Source organism: Microtus pennsylvanicus, chromosome 8 (assembly GCF_037038515.1).
Source record: "Microtus pennsylvanicus isolate mMicPen1 chromosome 8, mMicPen1.hap1, whole genome shotgun sequence".
Lineage (NCBI taxonomy): Eukaryota > Metazoa > Chordata > Mammalia > Rodentia > Cricetidae > Microtus > Microtus pennsylvanicus.
In genome coordinates, this window is record NC_134586.1 from 56,472,697 (window position 1) to 56,491,672 (window position 18,976).

The 18,976-nt window shown below is 46.2% G+C and overlaps 1 protein-coding gene and 1 pseudogene across 1 annotated transcript; one reads left to right on the top strand and one right to left on the bottom strand.

The window, feature by feature from the left end:
- The first annotated feature begins 2,321 nt into the window (after nt 1-2,321).
- On the top strand, nt 2,322-7,472 carry LOC142855334 (vomeronasal type-1 receptor 90-like). The gene is given in 3 exon segments (XM_075981866.1): nt 2,322-2,363; nt 2,365-3,231; nt 7,155-7,472. Coding segments are annotated over 3 exon segments (1,227 nt in total).
- Nucleotides 7,473-14,856: 7,384 nt separating this feature from the next.
- Nucleotides 14,857-16,074, bottom strand: LOC142855535 (insulin-like growth factor-binding protein 3 receptor; annotated as a pseudogene).
- Between the last annotated feature and the right edge of the window lie 2,902 nt (nt 16,075-18,976).

Here is an 18,976-nt window from a genome sequence, read left to right on the forward strand (position 1 = left end):
TGAGCCAGTGGCTGGAGAAGACAGTGTCCTGTTGCTGATGCTATTACTGTGGAAAGATAAGCTTTTCTTCACTGAGATGCACATTGTCACTTTCAGACAAATACTGTCTGTTCTCAGTCAGTGTGGGAAATGAAGTTGATTACACAACAGTAGCGAGAAGAATGGTGGTCAGTCAAGGCCAGAAAGAATGTGGGGCTGGACAGAAGTTAGATGCAGAACAGAAGGCACATTGGCACAGGGTCATGACATTCGTGCCTTGTAGCACCGCAGCATGACTGTAGCCCACAACTGCTTGACCATTTTAAAGGAGTCTGAAGGACTGAATGTGTCAAATGGGGGAAACGCGAATCACATAATCCCACACTAGCTCCAAATAGGGTCTATTAAGGTTTTTCTTTATTAAAAGGGAAAATTCATGGAACAGGAATGGGGTCCAATATCCATGTGTGGAGCACGGGAAGAGAGGGGTGAGTGGGCGGGACCGTGGCTTTTTGATACCCCAAAGCCTTGCCTCAGCCTGGTCCAGCATCTCAAAGGCCATTGGCTGAAGGAGGTTCCCCATAAACTGAGGTTACACACAGAGAGCAGTGACAGTATTTGGGAAGGTGGACACTGTCCTGACTGTAGTCAAAACAGGATGCAGAGATGTGTTGAACTATGATACAACTGCACCCCGCTTCTAAGTATCAGTCAATGCTAATAACAATGGGCTCAAAAGACACAGTTCAAGGTTTTCACCACGCATCCACCCAGTTCTGAAACATGTAACATGTTCATGTGTAGTAAACACATCCCTCTTCTCTGAGGGATTTATGGGTCTCTAAGTACAAGGGCATAGCATGAGCTATGGGACAGCAGCCATACAAACCTTAACTTTATGATACATTCCTTCTCTATATGTGACTGGGAAAATTACAGCAACATGCTCTTCCTGCTGAAAATGTTTCATGATTCTATTATAATAATTCTGTTAGCTGAGCAGTGGTGGTGCATGCCTTTAATCCCAGCACTCGGGAGGCAGAGGCAGGTGAATCTCTGTGAGTTTGAGGCTAGCCTGGTCTACAAGAGCTAATTCCAGGACAGGCTCCAAAAGCTACAGAGAAACCTTGTCTCAATAAAACCAAAAAAAAAATCTGTTATAAGAACATAAACATGTATCTTGAATTGTTTTGAATTTATTTATTTTAAGTGTGTGGGTGCTTTGCCTGCGTGTATGTCAGTGGAACCTGTGTATGAAGTACCCACCAAGGGCAGAAGAGGGCATATAAACTTGTTTTTAAAAATTTTTTTAAACTTATTTTGAACGGTTTACTGGCTTTTATCTCTGTGTGCTACATGCATGCAGTGCCCATAGAAGCCAGAGGGGGCATCAGATTCCCTGGGACTGAGTTACAGACAATTGTCTCTGCAAAACCCAGTCTTCTGCAAAAACAGCCAGGGCTCTTAGCCACGGGGCCATCTTTCCAGCCCCAACATGTATTTTATAGGAAATATTTCATCAAACATCTTCATCAAAATTTCTGATATAAATTAAAATTTGCTTACTTTAATTTTTAAAGTATATAGGTGTAGGCATTATATGCACATGAGTGCAGGTACCACAGAGGCCAGAAAAGGGCATCAGACTTCCTGGAGATGGAGCTTCAGATGGTTGTGAGCTACTGGACTTAGGGGCTGGGAACTGAACTGCACTGCAAGAGCAGCAAGTGCTCTTAACCTCTGAATCATCTCTCCAGCCCCATCTCCCCGCCTTTGACTGCAGATGTGACCTTACTAGCTATTTTGGGTTCCTAACTTCACTTCTCCTTAATGATGGACTCTAACCTGAAAATATAAGCCAAATGAACCCTTTCCTCCCCTATGCTGTTTTGGATAGGGTATTAAATCTCAGCAACAGAAACTAAACAAGAAAACGTTCCATGATGCTTCTGTAAAAGCTTTTACTTTTACTAAGAAGTATACTTTTAGTAAAAGTATACCTGGCAGGATGACAAAGACCAAAATCATGGATCACAATGTCCCTGAAAATCTCTAAACAAGGCAATAGTAAGAAGCATTTCTATAATATGTGATTGTTTTAATGTCAAGGAACTTTAGGCAAGAAGGGAGCCCATCAATGTGCCCATACTCCAGCCATGACTGAAAATGATGAAGCATTGGGCTGCAGGGAGACTTGAGTACTGAGGGGGGGTACTGGGCTGGGTTTATCGGTTTTCTTAATGGCAATAGTGTTGGGTACCAATGATGCTGCTATCGTTTGTGATGAAAACTTTCTCTTGGTTTCTTCCTCAGATACTTACTCTAGCTCCATGTCCCATACAATGAGAAGAATCAACACACACCATGGAGTTGTTAACATACAAAACACACTTTTTCTCTGAATTAGGCTTTGGGATTTCATTCAACAGCATCCTCCTTCTCTTCCATATTCTCGAGTTTCTTCTTGAACACAGGCCCCGGACCACTGACCTTTTCATTGGTCTCTTGGCCCTCATTCACCTTGGGATGCTAACAATCATGGGATTCACAGCTGCGGACACTTTCGCACCTCAGAATACATGGAATGACATCACGTGTCGATCTCTTGTCCACTTGCACAGGTTTTTGAGGGGCCTCTCTCTTTGTGCTACCTGCCTGCTAAGCATCCTTCAAGCTGTCACCCTCAGCCCCAGAAGCTCCTGTTTGGCGAAGTTCAAACATAAATCCCCACAGCACAAGCTGAGTCTCCTTGTCGTGCTGTGGGTCTTCTACATGTCCTGGAGTGCTCACTTCTGGTTCTCCTCTGTTGCCGACTACAACAACACCTCACATGGGCTCTTATTTGTCACCGAATCCTGCGTTATTTTACCCATGAGCCATATCAGCAGGCACCTGTTTACCGTGATGAGGATATTTCGGGACGTGTCCTTTATAGGTCTCATGGCCCTCTCCAGCGGGTACATGCTGACTCTCCTGTGCAAGCACAAGAAGCTGTCTCGGCATCTCCACAGCACCAGTCTCTCTCCAAAAGCATCTCCAGAGCTAAGGGCCACCCGGACCATTCTGCTGCTCCTGAGCTTCTTTGTGCTGCTGTACTGTTTGGACTGCATCATGTCTGCCTCCAGACTGATGCACAGCAGCCCCCCGATCCACCACAGTGTTCGGATGCTGGTCTCCAATAGCTACGCCACCATCAGTCCTTTGCTGTTAATTTGTACTGAAAACCGAATTACTACCTTTTTGAAATCCTTTGTACGGGGGAATAGTAAATGTTTAATTATTGAGGCAAAAGTGGGTTCACTTAAGGAGCCAACATGATAGCTGCCGGGTGGATGGTAAATCCTGGCCTAGTGCTCATGTGTTTCCGGATAAATTAACATATGACTCACACTTTGTTAAAGCAGCTTCCTTTGAAATGTGGATGACCAACACCTCTAGATATTTTAGTAAAATTCTTTCTGAGCATTTCTGCTTGATGTCAATAGGGAAACCTGCGAGACTTTAGCAGCTTAGGGTAACCTGTGCACTTATCAATAAGCTAAAGTATATAGCACTTTTTAATAAGTCAATCACCTCAACACTTTGAATTTTGCTTAATTAAATATGTAAACATTGCCATAAACTAGCATATTATCCATGAAAAGTTCTAATAATTATACAAAGTAATTGATTCAGAGTCTCAGATACTTGTTTGTTCATAGTAACAGCACCTGACCAACGTCAGGTGAAGTGTCAGCCACAAAATGACAAGCGTTCTGTAAATCTGCACGTAGAGGGTAGAACTGAGAGTCCTGTAATGTCTCAAGACAGAAAAATGCAGTGGTGTTTGCCAGGGGCTGAGAAAGCGCAAAGCCAGGGATTCTTAATTGGTATAGAATGACCATTTAAAAGCAAAAAACACTAGGCATCTGAAACCATATAAAAGGCAGAAGTGGTGGGGAGGTGTGGGGGGAGGGGATGAGAGCACTTGCCACACAGGCATGAGGACAGAATTTGATCTTCAATGACTATGTAAAAGCCAAGCAGGATGTGAGTTCTTGTAATCCCAGCACCCAAGGGGCAGAGACAGGTAGGACCCTAGACTCACTGACCATCCAGCCTAACCAAATTGATGAGGCCCAGGTTCGGTGTGGGCTTTTCCTCTGAGAGTAGGCTGGGAAGATGGTTTGGTGGGTAAAGCACCTGCGGGGCAGGCATGAGGCCCTGAGCTTGAGTGCCAGGCACAGTAGAACCTGTTCTGCGTGCTCCTTGGCAAGGGGAGAAGCCGAGAAAGGAGAATCCTGAGAGTCTCTCGGACCAAGTAGCCTGAAGTGCACAGCAGAGAAAAGCAAAGAGATCTGTCTCACAGACGGTAAAAGGTAAGAATTGACACCTGAGCTTAACCTCTGACCTCCACAGACATGCCCTCACATACACACGCACACACGCACACACACATACACACACACAGACACACACACACAGAGAGAGAGAGAGAGAGAGAGAGAGAGAGAGAGAGAGAGAGAGAGAGAGAATAAATGCTTGACTAAATAAGGTAGGGGTGATAGAGGAAGACAGTTAATGTCCATTTCCAGCTTCTACATGTACCTGTACGCACTTACCCATGTATGTAAAAGCATATGTACATTCATACAAGCATGTAAGTACACAGAATTCATATACACACACAAACAAAATTTAAATGCTAGTGAAAGGATCCTGGTTCCTTGCAGAACTGGTCGATTCAAGGACATGACGGGATAGAAAGAAAGGAACTTGGCTGTCTTTTACCAGAAAAGGAGTGCCCTCCCCCAACAACACAGATGCTCAACAAAGGACTTGGAGTGAAGAAGAGAGATCGCTGAAGAGCCAACCCTGGAAACTGACTCTATAACAAGTTAGGCTCAGCAGCAGGCTGGACAGGGAGGTGCAAACTGAACACGTCACTCCATGTGGACAGGCTGAATGACTGCACACAGTCAGTGAGAGGGAGAAGAATATTCCCCAGAAAGAATTCAATTGCTGTGCATAAGGCACACCTTCAGGGAGGTGATGCTTGGAAGCTTGTACCTTCCGTTTTTAATGGTGGGCAGGCACAGTGATTTACTGCCAAAGAATAAAGCAGGAAGAGGGAGAAAATGAAACCGTGGAGAATGAACCAGGCAAAGACAACCTTGACCAAATGATGGAAGATGGTCACAGAAATGACATGTGGATGTTGCATGATCCTTGTTATGACTTCACTTCTGCTTGTTCTTTGAAGACATCTAATAGTACACACACACACACCCCACCCACTACTGTCAAGATACTAAAAAAATAAGGGAAGGTTGAGATGCTGCTATAGGACAGAAAACACTGGAGTGCAGTGTGCTGCCCTGCATTGGACCTAGAGACAAAAGAAAGGACTAGTGAACCCAAAGGAAGAACCAGAGTCAAGAAAGAATCAAAAGAGAAGCTAAAATTCCAAGAGAAAAGTGAAAATGAAAACAAAATACCAAAACACAGGAATATGAAGAGATCAGTACTAATGAGGAAGCTCATAAATGTGTGAGAGAGACAGAGAGGAAAGAGAGAAAGACTCTTAGCAACTAGCTCTGCAACTGGGGGAATGGGAAAAGTAGAAAGGAAGGAAGGAAAGATAAACAGCCAGGACTCAAAGTTGAAATAAGCAAAATGGAGAGCAAATGCACTAAAAAAATACAAATTAAAGAAAAGATTACTCTCTTTCGAAAGTAAAAAAAATGGAGCTGAGGGATAACTTGGCCCTTAAGAGCAATGGCTGTTCTTGCAGAGGACCCAACATCTACGTAGCAGTCACAACGTCTGTAACTCCAGTTCCAGGGTGATACAGCAACCTCTTCTGGCCTCTAAAGACACTGCACACAGGTGGCACACAGACATACTTGCAGGTAAAGCAGTCATACACATAAGATTTAAAAATTAAATTAAAAACTTTAGAAACAAACAAAAACCCACAATGATGCTGGGTCACCTGTATCTGAAAGGCAAAGAATTGTTTAACTCTGGCTTAATGTCACACACAGGATTAAATTGATCAACCACTTAATAAAAAAAAATTGGGAGAGGATTTCCCTGTAGCTTTGGAGCCTGTCCTGGAACTAGCTCTTGTAGACCAGATTAGCCTTGAACTCAGAGATTCACCTGCCTCTGACTTCCATGTGCTGGGATTAAAGACATGTGCCACCACCATCCAGCACACATAAATCTCTTAAAAGAAAACTCACTAGTGAACACTCATGACATTCACCTTGACAAAGGATTCTTAGGTCTGAAGCACACACACAAACACAAACTTGTACAATAAAACAAAAAAATAACTTTTGTGCTCCAGAGGTCATTATCAAGAAAGTAAAAGATGATATATATAATGCACAATATATGTAATGGATGGTATATATATATATACATATAACGGACAACATATATAGTGGACAGCATATATGGTGGATGACATATATGGTGGATGACATATATGGTGGATGACATATATTATGGACAGCATATAGAATGGACGGCATATATAATGGACGTTGCATGTCCATTCCAGGCTGGAATCTCCTATCGTCTCCACAGACCTTCTTGTCTCTCACACACCCTCACCTCACTCCTGAGGTCTGGTTCTCTCTGAAGCAGCAATAGGCTTATGGAGGGAGGAGCAATGTAAAAGTGTCAGTCCTGGCCAGGGCCTATTGGCACAAGCACCTCTGTCCACGGCTAAAGGCCCCCAGGTTCCCCAAACCGTGCTGCACACAAGTCACCTTCTAAGTACAAGGGGAGACACTGCACAATGCAGCATGAGCAGCATCCCGAGCCTTCCACTTTCTAGTAAGGATGCTGCCTGACCCACTCCTAAAACGCCAGGTGAAGACCCGGGGGTTCTCCGCTTCCACCCCAGCGACCCCAAAGTCGGACTGTCTTGCTTCTCGTTGGTGGTGGCTAGACAGCATCTCTTCCAGGTGGCTCTGAACATCCATTGTCTATCTCTGGTCTTCCGATTTGGTTCTGATTATTAAGAGCACTGTCCTCCTGGGTTGAGAAGAGGGTCTGAGAGGTTTGCTGGAAGGGAGCCGTGCCAGGCTCTAAGGTGGGTTATACTTTTGTCATGGAATATCCCTGCTTCGGTGGCGAAGAGTCATGTGTGCAAAGGGGCTGTCTCCTCACGCCGGCCGCAGAGTTTCTGCCAGGAGCTGAGCTCTCTGGGGGGCGGCTGTGTTCCTGGGTTGGTGATCCTGCTGAACCTACTGTGCTTATGGCCTTCGGCTTCCCTGGGAGAAGCTGACATCATCCCCAGCTTAGCCTCCTCCAACCTGGCGGTGCGCAAGATCTCACCAAATCCGGAGGTGGACCCACCCAAGCTGAGCATGTGGCTAAGCTGGTCCTCACTGGTCCCCGCTGAGTGGAGTCCCTCTGGGAGTAGCATTAGGCGCCCCAAGACCATCCATCGGTGCGATGGGTGCCAGGGATTCGCTGTAGTGGTAGCCTCTGCATAGAGGCACGGGCAGTATGCAAACCCACTGCAGCCACCGCTGTCCTGCGAAGAGCACCCCCCCCAGCTCTCCACCCCAGTCTAATAATGTGGGGCTCCCTCCGTGGGGCTCTGGAGCAGCGTGGGGTCTGGGTGAGTGTCCCCCTCACTCCGCATAGGAGACAAACTCTCAGGTTGGGGTGAACGAGTGAACTGGGGTGGGTGAGAGAGGCAGGCCCCTCTCTCTGTGGCACTGGACTTTGAGTTGTTAAAAACACTGTTATGGTTAAGTTCTTACTGTAAGCTCTGCCTTCTGGCGTTGGGTTTTTGTAAATCCATAAAAGAGTCCAGGAATGTACAGAATGGGAAAAGATCTTCACCAACCCTACATCGGACAGAGGGCAGATCTCCAAAATATACAAAGAACTCAAGAAATTGCTCATCAAAAGAACAAATAATCCAACAACAACAACAAAAATAATAGGGTCATACCTAAACAGAGAACTCTTAACAGAGGAATCTCAAATGACTGGAAGACACTTAAGGAAATGTTCAACATCCTTAGCCTTCAGAGAAATGCAAATAAAAACAACTCTGATATTCCATCTTACACTCCTCTATTGCTGGTGGGAGTGCAAACTGGTACAGTCTCTTTGGATATCAGTACTGCGATTTCTCAGAAAATTAGGAAACATACTTCCTCAAGACCCAGCAATACCACTTTTGGGTATATACCTAAAGGATGCTCAATCATACCACAAGAACATGTGCTCAACTATGTTCATAGCAGCATTATTTGTCATAGCCAGAACCTGAAAACAACCTAAATGCCCCTCAACCAAAAAAAAATGAATAAATAAGAAGTGGTACATTTACACAATGGAGTACTACACAATGGAAAAAATAATGACATCTTGAAATGTGTGGCCAAACAGACGGATCTAGAAAACATCAGACCCAGAAAGATAAATATAATATGTACTCACTCAGAAGTGGCTTTTAGACATAAAGCAAAGAAAAACCAGCCTACAATTCACAATCCCAGAGAACCTAGACAACAATGAGAGCCATACATAGATCTAATATACATGGGAAGTAGAAAAAGACAAGATCTCCTGAGTAAATTGGGAGCATGGATATCACAAGAGGGTAAAAGGGAAAGGGGGAAGGAATGGAGGAAAGCAGAGAAAAATATATAGCTTAATAAATTTGAAAAAAAAAAAGAGTTGGGATGGGGCGACTGCTGACGGTTACTGTACTCTGCCTGGATCCTCTGCCCAGGCCAGTCAATCAAATGAGCTTATTCCAGCACCAGCTACTGGAAACACATGTGTGCGTGCGCAAACTTGTTGGGCGCTGCAACTAGTAACTTTCTTCAAGTCACTTCTTCCCTCAGAGGCTGGGGAAGTAACTGCGTCTGATCCACCCTAATATCCAGAGCCACTGATATGTGATCAGCTGTTCCGGAACTGACTGAAGAGGTTCTTTTTTGGCAGATACGCGCTAGCACTCTCTCCCATTTGCAACTTCTATTTGGGTCCAGGAAAGGGGCATCTCCCGCGACAAAAGTGCCTGTTACATCTTAAGGCAAACCAAACATTACACAAGGGCAGGAGCACGCATAGCTCTATGCTTTGTCGCCACCTGCTGGAGACAGAAAGAAAGATCGCCTCAATCCCAAGGCAACACTAGCTAACTATTAAATAACTAATAAATAACTACTAAGTCATTGTAGTAGTAGTTGCTACTAAGGGGTGCTAAGCGGGCAGCAGCTGACCACGCCTCTAAGACTCCACCCACTCTGTGAACTCGGCACTAATGCCTCAAATTTGGGCATTAATTATCTCTGTAGTCTTGACAAAGTGACTCGCCTCTCTCTTCCTGCTCATTCGTAAACTGGAATAACATGATTCTATCCTCCTTAGGCTGCCACAGTGAGGCATCTGAAGAGGGAGGTTATGGGATCCACAGCTGCCTCGCTGTGCGACCACTGACCTAGAAAATCGTGTTCAAGGCTGTACTTGTCAGGTCGCCAGCATAGGCTGTACTTCCCACTTGTGTTTGGTTGTGTGCATGATCTTTAGAAAAACACAGATTACAGGAGAAAAAAATTTACTGAAGTACCTGGAGCTGCTGGAAATCCTGGGCTGGGCAAATGAATGAATGAGGGAGACACACCTCCCCCAAGGGCAGTGTCGGGAAAATCACAGGAAGTGAGGCACAGTGAGTCCAGGCCTCCTTGAGGAGGACATGAGCTAAGTCTAGAGACTGTAAAAACTCCATGAAGATTTACTACGTCTATTTTGGAAGCCACATTCCCCAAGCCTCTTGCAGACCCTAGGTTTCCTACAGCGCATACCCTGATCTCTGGTGCCACCATGTGGTACAAAGCAGGAACAACAGGAGGTGTGGATAAACTCAGGTGTCCAAGCTCCTCCGTCAAGACATCATTTTGGGTGGCTGTCAGCCGCTTGACATCCTTACCATCAGACAATGGGGCAGCCGAAAAGTCCTAGGTCCTGAACTCCCCTAGGTTCTTCTGTGCTGGAGTGGTGTCTGGGTAAGCAGGCTTGCCCTCACTTCTCTGGCATGTTCCTCCTGGCACAGAGGCAGGAGCTTCTGACACAGTGGGTCTGCATCCTTCATGAGCATGCACAGCAGAACGCTGTTCGTCCTGCCCAGTCTTTAACTTTACAGTCTTCTAAACTGGCTGTGAATTGGGGCTCTGCCTAGATATCTGGGATAATTATCGCCCCCTTCCACCATATCCAAGGCTACAGGAAAGGTAGGGAGTGTCCCTTGAGGCACCCAAGGACTTTAAAAATGTAATCATGGGCCTGTGGGTGTGTTAAGAGGAAACTCACACGTGTTGCCTGACTGTGCTGCTGGAAGATGGAGGAACTGGTTCACTATGACAACTGTTCATTTTTAAAACATCTAGTCTTTAAAATAAGTATGCTGAAATATTTCCTAATGCGAGCTCTCTGCCGATGCAAAACTCCCAATCAAGCCAAATCACAACAAGCCGGATTAAAGGATATCCAGGTTTAATGGGATTCCTGTGCACTCGGGTGGCCCCCCTTGGGGGGGGGGAGACCGGGAAGCCACCAATGCGACCACAGGGGGGGGGGCATGAAGAGACTCTCTGGGGGAGATTAAATAGACTGAGGGGTCAAGGTTTGGCGGGCTGCCTTGACACTTCTCAGGGGAGGGGTTAAGGTTTGGTGGGCACAGGAGCAAGGCCTCCAAAGATGGAGGCCAGAGACCTGAGCTTACAAAGCTGACATCTTCCTATCTAGGAAAGATGAATGGCCCATGAGGGTGAGTGCCTAGTGAGAGGGGACCAGCCCACACAAGGCCTTGGGAGCAGGAAGATGGAGGCAGACTCTGCTCATGGCCTCATCAGCTGCGTAAGACCCAGACACACTCCCTCCTTAGCCATTGGGGTCTGGTTATCTTCAGATGTCAGTTGGGACAGTAGAAAGCCCTGCTTCATGGCACTTCCCAGAGCCTCCCCTTGTCCTTCATCATTCATGGAGATTTTCTCCTGACTTTCATTGTTTATCACAAGCCATTCCAATACCAAGGAGTTCCTGGTTGTCATGGGAAGCCGAAGCCAGGTCTCGACAGTGACGCTCTAGAGATTATCTCCTTGGGCACAGAGCAGCAGGAGGGCAGAGGGTGGAGCTGGAGGGTCACATGGAACCAGAGTTCAATCCCCAGAATCCACACAGTGGAAGGGTATAACTGGCTCCCACAATAAATAAACAAATGCAATTAGAACACACAAAAAATAAATCCAATTAAAATTTAACTATAGACTAGTGTGGCCTACTCTTTCTTTTACCATGAAAATATAAATTCCACACCCCTTTACTGGGTGAGATAGCTTGGGTCCAGAAACGATCGCCAAGGGTTGTAGGGCCCAGGTCTACCCCTGCTCCTGGGGTTCATCTTGAGGACAGTTTCTGGTCAGCCAGCTAAAACATTATGTTTGTTTTTGTGCTCCCTCTGCCCCGGCTGGTGATTAGCTGTAGGGCATTGTTGACTCCATCTTGGGTATGGCAATTTCCCACCTGCCTGAGTGGAAATCCTTATGCAGCAGCGAGGTATAAGGATTTCCCCAAGGTTGAATAAACGGCATTCGGCTGACCTCCTTTCAGATGACCCAGGTCTCTTTGTCTGTTCTTTCCATCTCCAGGCCCTTGCCCGGCTCACATATGGTACAGTGGGGTGCGAACTGTACCCAGGGGGTAACACAGAATCAGGTGTTACAAAGGGTGTCCTCTGGTTACTCCTTAGAAAGGGACATGGGCCCCAGAGAAGTAAAGTGCTATTGACAGGCAGTTGGCAAGTTACAGCTCCAAGGCTTTGCTGTCCCACACAGTAAGTAGTTTATGTAAATCAGGACACATTCTGTGGAATGTTTGTCAAACAGAAAAAGTCTGGAGAGGTCACCAATTCTACTCCAGAGGCAGGAACTCTACTTATGCTCCAGGAGTGAGTGTTTGAGAGAGCCAAGGTCACTATCAAGGGCAAACCTAACTCAAATGCATTCTGCAAAGTGAGGAACCTTCTAGAAGAGACCCAAAAGCTGCTTTCATGCAGGCAAAGTGGTGGAAGGCAGCAGAGCCACCAAAGGTAAGAGGGAGAGGCCAGTCACACTATCCAGAGCTCTGGGGTAGGGTGGAGTGTAGCCAACTTTCCATCAGAGAAAAGCAACTTCGCAGGGGAAGGTGTATTTTAGAATTTAATTGGCTCCGAGGGTCTCTCAGCTCCTCTTCACTGGGCTCTACTGCCTCTGGATCAATATGACTGAGACAGAACTCCATGTCCGGGAGCATGTGGCAGAACAAAACAACTTATACAATGGCAGACAGTGGAGATGTGGACAGGAAAAAGAGGTGGAAGCGGGGAGAGGAAAAAAGGAGAGGAAGCAGGGACAAGATGCGTCCTTCCAAAGCACACAACGACCTTCCTGGCTCCACCATCTCTCAGTGATGCCATCAATTCTCGATCCATCTGTGGATTAATCATCTATTCACTAGGAACCCTCAGAATGCAATCCCACCCTGATGGCTGCATCTACCAGCTGGAGGCCAGGCCTTGGCTGTAGGGGCATGGAGCACTCGTATCCATTCTGGCACAGAAAGGCTATGAAAGGGCGGGGGCAGAGGTGAGTGACATCCTCCCAAGGCGCCCTGGGCTTTTGCAAAATGCCCTGGAGTGACCCAATGATGGCTCAGGCCATGTAGCTGGGGGGAAAAGGCTACCAGGCCCTACAATATCAGAGGCAGGACTGGGGAGGAAAACCAATTCAGTAATCACCACGAGGCATGGAGAGCTCTGTCATCGGAAAGCAGGGTTCAGCTGGCAGCACAGAGGTCACTAGGGTTCCCCAGACCCTAAGTTCTATTGTACCCACAAAATATGGAGGGCAGGAATGGTGGCTCTAACCAGAAACTCAGTGGGCACATCTCTGCCTGACTGTATCAGGATGGACTGAGCCACCCACACATTTGTGTGCAGACAGGAGAATATGAGCATTGTCTTCTGAACACAGCCAAGCATCACACCTGCACACGGACTTAGGAAGTGTACAAAGACACAAGAAAATGTAACTCATTGAGAGTAAAATTCAATAAAAGTCAGGCGGGGACAGCCCAGCTCTGGGAAATAGATGGAGGCCTTTAAATTATAAACACGCCAGATGGCCTGAGAGAAAGGGTGGATGCTATATGAGAATAGATGGGGAACCTGAGCAGAAAGATGGAAATATAAAAAAAGAACCACGGCAGTTCTACCAGTGAAAACCCAAAGCCACAGATACAACACAGAAATCTATGCAAGGGGTTTAGGTGCAGGTGGGATATGGCAGGGGAAAGAGACAGGGCTCCCTGGGGTGAGATGTGGAAACAGAAGTAAATGGGATACGTGGAACAGTAAGTTCAAGGCATCTAAGGCTGAAAGTCTACAAGGAGAAATCATATGAAGAAATATTTGAGAAAGTAATGACTGCGAATTTTCCCAAACTGGTGTGAGACTGATCCAAGAAGCCCAGTAAAGTGCAGGAAGGAGGAGAACAAAGAAACATCCACCATGATTCCCGTGTTGAGTTGCCCGGGTTTCAGTTACTCCCCAACTGCAGTCTGAAAATATTAACTAGAAGACCAGAGATACACAGTTCATTGGTTCAAATCACGCTCCCAGCGGCTGTGTAAGGGCAACTCCCACTACCCTGCTCCTTCCCACCTGTGATGTGGCTCCTCCCTTCCCACAGGATATCCCCAGTAGATTCTACCTTCCCATTCATCAGATGCGCTGCTGAGGGGTCACCGTGCCTGTTCTCAAACGACCCTGTCTTACTATTGTCCAGAAGCAGTGACCCTGGAGAGTCACACTTGCCTCAGAGCGGCATTTTCCAGAGAGATGTAGAAGTTATCAATAAGGGAAGAAAAGTGTCATATGCCGGGATTGCTGTGGTGTCCTGTGAGAATCCTCACTCTGCAGAACTGTGGAGGAGGAGCAGAAGTTGGAGAGGCTTGTGATCACACCAACTGCTCAGCCGTGGTAAAGTAGAAGCTTGCATAAGATGGAAAGGGCATCTGTGTGTGCACGGGACAAAATCTGGTCCCATCTCTGGATTCAGGTAGCCACTGGGGACCCTGGGACAAGGCCCTTCCCTTCCAGGCAAGAGGGAGCCCAACTGTAACAGCCCAAACTGTCTCAAGGGTAGATAAAAAGCAATGGAGAAAGGCAAACACAGGAGAAAATCAACAAGGTGGCATAATACAGCCACATAGTGATGGATAAGATGACCAGAGAACTTGATCCTTACAGTGCTGACAGGAAGCATAAGCTGGAGTCCCTATCCTTCAGAAATGAAGGTGAACACAGACCTCTGCAGAATGGTAACAGCCAAGGCAATAGGTCCACCCAGAAGAGATGGGTGGAGCTCCAGATAAACTGGCTGATTGCTCTTTTCACTTACTCTACAAATGGGCAATGGAAGTCATACAGGAAAACACGGGTCCCAGAAAGCTGTATAAAGAGGTGCAAGGCCTTCACCTAGTTCTAGGAGAGATGAGGGCAGCCAGAGCAATGGGGATGAGGCTCCTGGGAGAAGCGAGCATGGTGACCATTGCAAGAAAAGGTAGCTGACATCACTACTACCTGTCCAGCTCAGCTGTGGAGTTTAATTAGTCCCTTGATCACCATCTTTTAAAGTCATCATTGGCTTCAACTGCTTTTGCTTCTGAAGAGATGAGCCAAGTTCAACTACAAAGAAGTCTTTTACATGGTGGAAAGGCCACCTCCAGAAAGTTATTTGGTTTTTTTGTTTTGGGGCTTTTTGGGTTTTTTTTTTTTTGGTCAAAAAGCCATTTATTTTCCCACATTCCAGATCTTCTTTTTTTTGTAATAGGTCTCCTAAGCTCAGAAGTAGGCCCAAGAATTTGATCTTTACCTGAGAACAGAGGGAGGGGCAGGCCGGTGCCCTCAAAGCCATGTTCGAGACCAGTGGAAGTCTGGGCGCAGATGGAAGCACATAGCAGCAACACAGCAGAGCAAACCACAGAAGAGAAGCAGGACCAAGCCCTGGACCAGAATGATATGGGAGAGTCTTCTGTTTTGTGTTGATTTCATTGGTTAAATAAAGAAACTGCCTTGGCCCTTTAATAGGACAGAAAATTAGGTAGGCGGAGTAAACAGAACAGGATGCTGGGAAGAAGGCAGTGAGGGCAGTCGCCATAGCTCTCCTCTCCGAGATGATGCAGGTTAAGAATATTCCCGGTAAGACACCACCTCGTGGTGATACACTCATTAGAAATGGGTTAATCAAGATGTGAGAGTTAGCCAGTAAGAGGCTAGAGCTAACGGGCAAAGCAGTGTTTAAAAGAATACAATTTGTGTGTTGTTATTTCGGGTAAAGCTAGCCAGGTGGCGGGAAGCGGCCCTCCACTCCTATTTCTATACCAGCAGTCTGGTGCCACAGAAAGGAGCTTGGTGAGCGGGAGGCGTTCGTGGCTCCAGACCCTGCCACTATTCACCCTCCACTGGGCTCAGGGCAGCATTTCCAGCTCCCTCCTCTGAGCAGGATATAGGTGGTCGGCCAGAGGGCAGGATCTCTGGAATAGCACTGAAATAGAAGCAGGCCTCTGGAGTTCTTCCTGAGGCCACTCTGGCTGTGACGAGGATAGACTCTCCTGCAAAGGACCCTTTCAATCCTGACTACCATGGATCTTGGCTTGGAATGTTTGGGTTTTGTTTCTATCTGGACCATCTCTGAAGTTCAAAGTAATACATAAGCCGACGACGTGAGGCCCTCGCCACTTCCCTGTGACTGTCCCATTCACAGGGCACAGGCTCAGCTGGCCAAAAGACCTCAAGAAGGAAACCCAATCCTGGGGAATGTCAGGGCTACGCAGACCAGATGTATGGGTGAGGAGGAAGCCACCAAGGCCCAGACCAGAGAGGCCAAGGAGCAGCAGGATCAAAGTGGCACAGACCAAAGGTGGGTGATGAGCCAGACAGAGATGCAGGTTGTGTCCTGCCTGGCAGCTGCCCATGGGGAGCAGAGGGGTCTGGGCCTCCACGGAGTGCCGTTTGCAGCTGGGCGGAGGCTGGCGCCCCGTCCAGAAAGTTTTGATTTCGTCATTCTTGGTCACTAGCCACTCAAAGCAGACATGCTGAAGAAAGAGTCACACTTTAAGAAGACAATTGGGAGATGGAGAGATGGTTCCGTGATTAAGAGCACTGGCTGCTCTTGCAGAGCAGAGTCTGTTCACAGTAGCTCCATGGTGGCTCCCAATCATCTGTAACGCCCTCTTCTGGCCTCTGCAGGTGCCAGGCATGCATGCAGTACACAGGATATGTGAAGCAAGATACCCATACACATGACGCAGATCAAAAAGACAACCATCTGGGCACTGGTCAGTGTGTTTACCTCACCCAGTACCTTCACTCTCACACCCCTGGCTGCATGGTCTCCCTGACTGGTCGGAGTGACTGGACGGAGACATACATCACCTAGCAAGCAGCTGTAGAAACGTCAGTGCATGCTCCCAGATTAAATCTCCTCTGGAGAAAGCAACAATAAAGTTAACACTGCCCACATTCGGTAAGCATTCTGAACTCATCGTCCCAAAGGGCAACAACCATGTACCACCTTTGAATTAGGAGAAATGATCCTGGTGGCCTTGGGTATGAGTGACCTGGCATAACCCATAGGAGCCAACAGCAGGTGCTTCCAATAAGCGAGAGAACAGCCAACAGACCCAGCATCTAATTCCCACATGGGCCCTTCTAGATGCAAGACAAAGACACACAAAGACCGCCAGTACATGACACTGGTAAGCAGGAGTTTTGAGTCAGGACAGTCAGACCCCTCAGTACAGACCTGAGCATCACACCTTGCCCCCTCCTCCCACACACCTGCCCTTCTTTCCTCCCTCCCATCTGGCCAGTTCTCAGACACAGCAGCTGGAACAGACTTCCCTCCTAGCTACACACATCTTCTTACCTGGTCAGGCCTGTCATGTAGTCAGTGGTTCAGTCCAGTATTTGGAATATTGGTTAAAATTCCACTCTAAAGTATGATTGGCTTACAGCAAAATGTGCTGTTAGTCAGTTCACAATGCCTGAGATGGTGAACTTGTAAAGAGTAAGGAGTGCCTTCCTGGTGGTGCATGCCTGCAATCCCAGCATTTGGGAGGCTAAGGCAGGAGGATTTTGAGTTCCCAGACCCTGCCTCAAAAACAAAACAAAATAGATGCTTTTAAAATTTTAGTAAAATATTTTTTAATGGATCATGATTTCTGTAGAAAAGGAATCTCTGTCTACCCCAAAATGGTGAGATCATACTGCCTCTTAGTCTAGAAATCCTTTCCTTCTCTTCTCTCCACCCAAATATCACTACTTCCCTTAAAGTTGGTTCAGTTCCCTGCCCCACAATGTCCAGTAGGAGACACAGTATCTCCACTTCCCAAGGTACTGCCACCACTCACAGAGAGGCCAACTCCCTGCTGTTCTCCTTCCTTAGGAGTTTTTTCTCTCCAATAAAAAGCAACTGGTTAATGGACCTTGTGTTAGTTTCTGTGGGCTCTCATCCTTACTTCACTCCTGCTGGACAATTGTAACCTCAGCATTCAGGCTAAGGAAAGAAGATCAGAAGTTCAAGGACAGCCTGAGCTACACAGCAGACCTTGTCTCAAAAACATAAATAAAACAGAGCACTTATACCTAGAAATTCTGACCACAGAACCATACAAATGCTCAAATGTCTAGTTGACTGTCACTAGACATTTTGAGCCATTTAGTATGGTTCTGTGGTCAGAATTTCTAGGTATAAGTGCTCTGTTTTATTTATGTTCTTCGAGACACAGCCCCGTCCTAGCCTCGATGCTGCCATATAATTCAAGTGAAATTCTCAAGGTTACCTGTTCATTTACTACCCTATCATTAGACACAACATGACAAAACCATGTGTAACAAGTTGAAATTAGATCACACAGAATGTAATAAAATCTTTTTAACAATAGAAATTTAGTGGTATATTATTTGTGTTTTAATAAATAAAGCTTGCCTGAATATCTGAGGGCAAAGCAACCATACTAGTCAGTCATACAGGCCAGGGAGTAGTAGCACACACCATTAATCCTAGGAATTAGGAGACAGAGACAGATGGATCTCTGTGAGTTCAAGGCCACCCTGGGCTACACAAGATTGAGGCTGTCTAAAAGAGACACAGAGCTCACACAACGGTGATCCCAGGAGTTGGGAATTCTAGAAATGGAAAAATGGATAAATGATCAGGAACTACAGATGCAAGCACATAACCAACAGAAAACAAGAGATGGAAGAGAGAGTCTCCGGTGTTGAAGATATGATAGAGAAAATAGATTCATTGGTCAAAGAAAATGTTAAATCCAAAAAATTCTTAACATAAAATATCCAGGAAATCTGGGACACCATGAAAAGAACAAACCTAAGAATAATAGGAATAGAAGAAAAAGAAATCCAGCTCAAAGGCACATAAAATATATTCAACAAAATCATAGAAGAAATCTTTCTCAACCAAAAGAAGGACATGCCTATGAAGGTACAAGAAGCTTACAGAATACCACATAGACAGAAGAAGAAGAAGAAGAAGAAGAAGAAGAAGAAGAAGAAGAAGAAGAAGAAGAAGAAGAAGAGGAGGAGGAGGAGGAGGAGGAGGAGGAGGAGGAGGAGGAGGAGGAGGAGGAGGAGGAGGAGGAGGAGGAGGAGGAAGAAGAAGAAGAAGAAGAAGAAGAAGAAGAAGAAGAAGAAGAAGAAGAAGAAGAAGAAGAAGAAGAAGAAGAAGAAGAAGAAGAATGCTCGCTTAGTACATAATGTAATCAAAACACTATACATACAGAATAAAGAAAGACTACTAATATCTGCAAAGGGGGAAAAAAGGTCAAGTAACATATAAAGTCAGACCTATCAGAATTACATCTGACTTCTCAATGGAAACAATGAGAGCCAGAAGTTCCTGGGTAGACATTCTGC